Below are 7,311 nucleotides of genomic sequence, written 5' to 3'. Positions count from 1 at the left end.
AAAGTTGGAATTATTAGTATATTCTAAACATGTCATTATTAGTACACATGAAAATTGTCATTCATGCTATCTTCAAATCTTATTATTATTAGAAGACATGTCATTATTAGTAGATTATATTAATGATAACTTTAATGTCTACTAAAAAGACAATTTCAGAATATACTAATTATTAAAAGTTTAGATTATATTAATAATGATAAATTTAGAATGTACTAATAATGACTAGTTTCACATATACAACTTTAGAAGGTACTACTAATGATAACTTTAATGTGTATTGTGTATGAAAATTTTTGAATATAATAATAATGACAAATCTAGATAACTTTATTTTGTTCTTATATTGACAAATTGAGAATAATCTAATGATGACAAGTTTAGAATATACTAATAATGACAAGATTAGAGTATATTAATGACACTATACTAATTAGAGTATACTAATGACATGTCAACAATATAGTAATAATATCAAGTTTTGAAATTACTATTTATGATAATTTTAATGTGTAATAATATCAAGTTATAATAAATTAAAAATGACAAATTTACTATGTATTAATAATGAAAAGTATAGAATATACTAATAATGATAAGTTTAGAAGATACTATTTTTGATCATTTTAATGTGTAATAGTACGAAGTTATAATATACTAATAATGGCAAATTTACTATGTATTAATAATGAAAATTATAGAATATACTAATAATGATAAGTTTTCTAAATTTATCAATATAATGACGTTTAAAATATACTAATAATGACATATTTAGTACTTTTAGTACTTATGTACCATTTATGTTTATGTACTTTTAATACTTATAATGACAAGTTTCGCATATATAAACAATGACAAATTTAGATCCTATTAACGATAACTTTAATGTCTACTAAAAAGACAATTTCAGAATATACTAATTATTAAAAGTTTAGATTATATTAATAATGATAAATTTAGAATGTACTAATAATGACTAGTTTCACATATACAACTTTAGAAGGTACTATTATACATTTTTCATACACAATACACATTAAAGTTTTAATGTGTATTGTGTATGAAAAATGTATAATATAGTAATAATGACAAGTTTAGTATGTACTATTCGTGATAACTTTAATTTGTACTAATAATGACAAATTGAGAATAATCTAAGGATGACAAGATTAGAGCATACTAATGACACTAATATATACTAATGACACTATACTAATTAGAGTATACTAATGACATGTTTACAATATAGTAATAATATCAAGTTTTGAAGATACTATTTATGATAATTTTAATGTGTAATAATATCAAGTAATGATATACTAAAATGACAAATTTGCTATGTATTAAAATGAAAAGTATAGAATATACTAATAATGATAAATTTAGAAGGCTACCTTCTACTTATAATTACAAGTTTAAAATATACCAATAATGACATGTTTAGTATCTACTTATAATTACCTAGTTTTGCATATATTAACAATGGCAAATTTAGAAGATACTATTAATGATAACTTTAATGTGTACTAAAAGACAATTTTAGGATATACTAATTATGAAAAAATTAGATTATATTAACAACAATAAGTTTAGAATGTACGTACAATGACTAGTTTAATATATCCAACTTTGGAAGGTACTACTAATGATACCTTTAATGTGCATTGTGTATGAAATGTTTAGAATAATGACAAGTTTATAAGGTACTGTTCATGATAAGTTTAATTTGTACTAATGATGACATATTTAGAATAATGTAAGTATAACAAGTTTAGAATATACTAATAATAACAAGATTAGAATATACTAATAATGACAAGTTTAGAATATAGTAATAATATCAAGTTTTAAAGATACTACTAATGGTTTGATAATAATAGCGGTGACAAATTTAGAAGGTCCTATTTATGATAACTTTAATGTGTACTTATAATGACAAGTTTAGAACTAACAATAACATGTTATAATGAAAGTTTAGAAGGTACTATTAATGGGAATATCTTAACAATGAGAAGTTTAGAATGTACCATTAATAATAACTTTAATGACATATTTAGAATATATTAGGGATGACATGTTTAGAAGGTTCTATTAATGATATATTTAGAATATAGTAATAAGGACAAGTTTGAAAGGTAAAACTAACGGTAAGTTAAGAGTGTCGTAAAATGAATATTTTAGACTATGCAAATAATAAATATTACATTAACAATGACAAACTATTAATGGCCACTTTAATGTGTACTTATAATGATAAGTTTAGAATATACTAAAAATGCCAAGGTTCCATTTAAATGTGTATGTACTAATAATGACTAGTTCAGAACATATTGATAGTGACAAGTTTAGATGGAACATAAGTGTATTAATAATGAAGGTTTAGAAGGTACTATTATAACGACAAGTTTTGCATATAATAAATAAGACAAGAAAACTTTAATGTGTAATATAAAGACAAGTTTAGAATATAGTACGAATGACAAGTTAATGATAACTTTAATTAGTACTAATAATGACATTATTAGTTATATGTCAATTTATTATCATTTACTATTTACCTGTTTGTTTGTTATTCAACTATACCAATGCATTTATTTATGTATTTTAATTGTTATTTACATTGTTATAGTTTTAATTTATTATTAATATGATTTTTTTTTTTTTTTTTTTTTTTGCATCCGACCTAGATATGGATCAAAAGGTCTCCTGTCGGCATGGTTTGCCTTTGTAATCCTTTGTAATAAAGTAATAATGACAAGTTTAGAATGTACTAATAATTAGATAAATAGAATATTCTAATAATCACAAGTTTAGAATATAGAAATAATATCAAGTTTTGAAAATAATATCAATGATAACTTTAATGTGTATTAATAATAACATGTTTAGAATATACTAATAATGACAAGTTTAGAAGGTCCTATAAATAATAACAAATAATGACAAATTTAGAATATACTGATATTGACAAGTTTAGAATATACTATTAATGACAACTTTAGAGGGTACTTTTAACGACAACTTCATTGTGTACTAATAATGACAAGTTTAGAATATACAAATAATGAAAATTTTGGTAGGTACTATTAATGATAACTTTTAATAACAAGTTAAAATATAATGATAACAACGAGTTTAAAAGGTACACTTCATGACAAGTTTAGATGATATTAATAATTACAAGTTTAGAAGTGTACTAGTAATAACTAGTTTAGGATAAACTAATAATGACAAGTTGAGAGTGTATTATTGATGGAAATTTTAGAATATACTAATAATGATAAGTTTAGAAGGCAACTTTAATGTGTACTTATAATGGAAAATTTAGAGTGTAATAATAATGATGTTTAGAATCTACAATGCCCCCACTTCTACTCAGTTGAGTTGCTCTGTCTCCACATCAACATGGTCATTGTATTACATTTAATAGGTAATTCACATTGCACATACAGTTTCTGCAAGACAAATTCACATTACATAATACTCGTATAGTCTCTATCATATGGCTCTGCTTCCATGAGTGCTTCAGTTACCTAGATCCCTACTAATCTCTCCAATGGGTCTCAATCTCTGCGTGTTATTTCATTATACCCCCTTATTTTACCTCTCCCATTACACATATTCCTTTGTCTGGCCCCTCAAAGACGTACATACGTCCATTTCACACCACACGCAGGAGAGAAGAGACACAAAGCCTCTTTCAAATTCTTTACCATAACAATTCAAATAACATTCCGATCCACCTGCGTACATCGTCAACATTGTAAAATACAAGTCATACATTGGTCATACGCCAAAAGGAATTACGATAAGTACTTCTATGAATTCTTACATTACTAGAGCACCATAATCTCACAAGCATAAACATATCTTCAGATACATTACATTTTGAAACACTGATTCGTAACTCGATTCGTAAACAAAACTTGTGATCTCAGCACAGAAAATAGAGAACGTAATTAACACCAGGTGTGACTATGGTAACAGTACTAATAATGACAAGTTTAGAATATACTAATAATGACAAGTTTAGAAGGTACTATTAATGATAACTTTAATGTGTACTAATAATGACAAGTTTAGAATATACTTATAATGGCAAGTTTAGAAGGTATTACTCATGATAACGTTATTTCATACGAATAATATTTTTTAAAATTATTCTAATAATGACAATTTTAGAAGGTTGTATTAAAATTATCTTTATTATGTACTAATAATGACTAGTTTATAACGCATCATAAATGAAAGCTTTAATGTGTTCTAATAATGAAAAATTTAGCATATACGAATAAGGACAAGTTTATAATATATTAATAATACAAAGTTTAGAATTTACTCATAATGACAAGTTTAGAATATACTATTAACGAAAAGATTAGAAGGTACTATTTATGATAACTTTAGTATGTATATACCAGTTTAGAATATACTGATAATGACAACATTAGAAAAATAGTAATAATAACAATTTTAGAAAATAATGATAATGACAAGTTTAGAAGGTATTATTATTGATAACTTTAATGGGTACTAATAATGATAAGTTTAGAATATGTAGGCCGCAGTGAGTGGTCTTTCCTAATCTCGGGGACTTGTAGTGTTTTGAGTTTGACAAGTTTAGATGGTACTATTAATAATAATTTTAATGTATACTAATAATGAAAAGTTTAGAATATACAAATAATGAGAACTTCAGAGGGTACTATTAATGATAACTTTAATGTATACTAATAATAGTATACAAATAAGAATTTTATAAGGTACTAATGACCAGTTTAGAAGATACTAAAAATGCCAAGTTTAGATGATACTACTAATGATAAGTTTAATATTGAAAAGTTGAGAATATACTACTAATAATAAGTTTAGAAAGTATATAAATGGAAACTAATGTGCACTTGTAACGACAAATTTTACATATATTAACAAGTTGAGAATATAGTAATAATGAAAAGTTTAGATTGTACTAATAATGATAAGTTTAGAATGTAGTAATAATGACTAGTTGAATATATACAAGTTTAGAAGTTACTACTAATGGTAACTTTAATGTGTGACACTAACGAAAAGGTTAGAATATAGTAATGATTACAAGTATAGCAGGCACTATTAATGATAACTTTAATTTGTACAAATAATGACAAGTTGAAAATATAGTAATAATGATAAGTTTAGAATATATTAATATAGAAAAAATAATAACTTGAGAATATAGTAATAATATCAAAATTTGAAGGTACTATTAATGAAAACTTTAATGTGTATTAATAATGATAAGTTTAGAATATACCAATAATGATAAGTTTAGAATAATGAAAAGTTTAGAAGATTCCAAGAATGACAAATATAGAATATTTTAATAATGACAAGTTTATAAGGTACTATTAATAATAAATTTAATGTGTTAAATACATTAATAATAACAAGTTTAGAAAGTACTATTAATGGAAACTTTAATGTGTACTAATAAGGTATTAATAATAATATGACAAATTTAGAGTATACAAAATCTAATGTGTACTAATAAGGTATTAATAATAATATGACAAATTTAGAGTATACTAATAATGATAAGTTTAGAAGGTACTATTAATGAGAACTTTAACGTGTACTAATGATGACGTGTTTGGAATATACTAAAAATACAGTTTTAAAGGTAGTATTAATCTAAATGATGACAAGTTTAGAATAATTATAATGACAAGTTTAGAATATACTATTTATAATGACTTTAATGTGCACTAATAACAACAAATTTAGAGTACTTTAATAATGACAAGTTTAGAAGGTACTATCATATCATATCATACTATCTATCATATCATACTATCATAGCTTTAATATGAAATAATAACGACATGTTCAGAATATACTAATAATGACAAGTACCCATTAATGGTCTTAATGAAAACTTCAATATGTTCTAATAATGACAAGTTTAAAATATACTAGTAATGACAAGTTTAGACTATATTAATAATAAGTTTAGAATGTACTAACAATAATGAGGTATTAGGATGTATTATTAATGTATTATTAATAGTCACGAGTTTATAATATACTGTTAATGAAATGTTTAGGAAATACAAATAATATGCTAATATTAAGAAATTTGATATATACTAATAATGAAAAATTTAGAAGATACTAATAATTACATTTTAAAATATACTTATAATGACAAGTATGGAAGATATATTGATAATAACTTTAATGCATACTCATAATTCCAAATTTAAAATAAAGTTTAATACAAATACATATAATGGAATGTTCATAATATACTAAAATAACAAAATTAAAATATACTAATAATGACACGGTTAGAATATACAAAAAATTACAGGTTTAGAATGCTCCAATAATGGCAATTTTAGAATGATAATTAATATGTACTAATAATGCCAAGTTTAGAAAATACTAATAATGACAAGTTTAGAATATACTGATAATGCGAACTTTAGGATATAGGCCTGCTTATAATGACAAGTTTAGAAAATTCTAAGAATTACAAGTTTAGAAGGTACTAATATTGATAACTTTAACTTTTACTAATAACGACTAGTTTGGAAATTACTATTAATGGCAAATTTACAAAGTACCATTAATGATAACTTGATCTAGCTCTAGAAAATACAAATAATGACAAGTTTAGAATGTATTATTGATGATTTTAATGAGTTCTAATAATAACAAGTTATCATTAATGGTTCCTTCTAAAGCTCTCTATAGTATATTCTAAATTTTTCATTACTACTACATTATACTACATATAATTACAGATTCTTTCTAAAGTTATCTTTTTAGTACACATGAAAGTTATCATTAGTACCTTGTCATTATTTGTATCTTGTAAACTTCTCATTATAAGTACCCACTTAAGTTATCAGAACCTTCTCAACTTATCTTTACTACTACCTTCAAAACCTGTCATTACATTAAAGTTATCAATAGTAGTAGCTTTAAACTTGCCATAATTAGTACATATTTAGAGTACACATTAATAGTACCTTCTACATTTGACAATATTCTAAACTTCTCATTATTAGTACTCATTGAAGTTATCCCATAGAGTATTTTCTGAACTTATCATTACCAGCACCTTCTAAACATGTTCTTATTAGTACCCCTTAATGGTCTCATGAAGAATACCTTCTCAACTTGTCATTATTAGTGCCTTCTAAACTGTTCGTTATTGGTACATATTAAAGTTATCATTAATAGTACCCTCTAAACTTTTCATTATCAGTACTTATTAAAGCTATCATTAATAGTACCTTCTAAACGATTCATTTTAATACACAT

The 7,311-nt window shown here is 23.9% G+C and overlaps 1 protein-coding gene across 1 annotated transcript in view; it reads right to left on the bottom strand.

Moving 5' to 3' along the window:
- Positions 1 to 3,374: 3,374 nt before the first annotated feature.
- The window catches only part of LOC143041655 (uncharacterized), a 12,785-nt gene continuing 8,848 nt past the window's right edge, over positions 3,375 to 7,311 (bottom strand). Inside the window, exons 5-6 of the mRNA XM_076213662.1 lie at positions 3,658 to 3,746; positions 3,375 to 3,458 (exon numbers count right to left, since the gene is read on the bottom strand). Coding sequence (XP_076069777.1) covers positions 3,375 to 3,458; positions 3,658 to 3,746 — 173 coding nt within the window. The remainder of the gene's footprint in view (positions 3,459 to 3,657; positions 3,747 to 7,311) is intronic.

The sequence above is a fragment of the Oratosquilla oratoria genome, chromosome 31 (assembly GCF_046742065.1).
Source record: "Oratosquilla oratoria isolate Oo_2021 chromosome 31, ASM4674206v1, whole genome shotgun sequence".
In the NCBI taxonomy this organism is placed as follows: Eukaryota; Metazoa; Arthropoda; class Malacostraca; order Stomatopoda; family Squillidae; genus Oratosquilla; species Oratosquilla oratoria.
The sequence above is the reverse complement of the archived record's forward strand: the minus strand, read 5'-3'. Positions and strand labels throughout refer to the sequence as shown.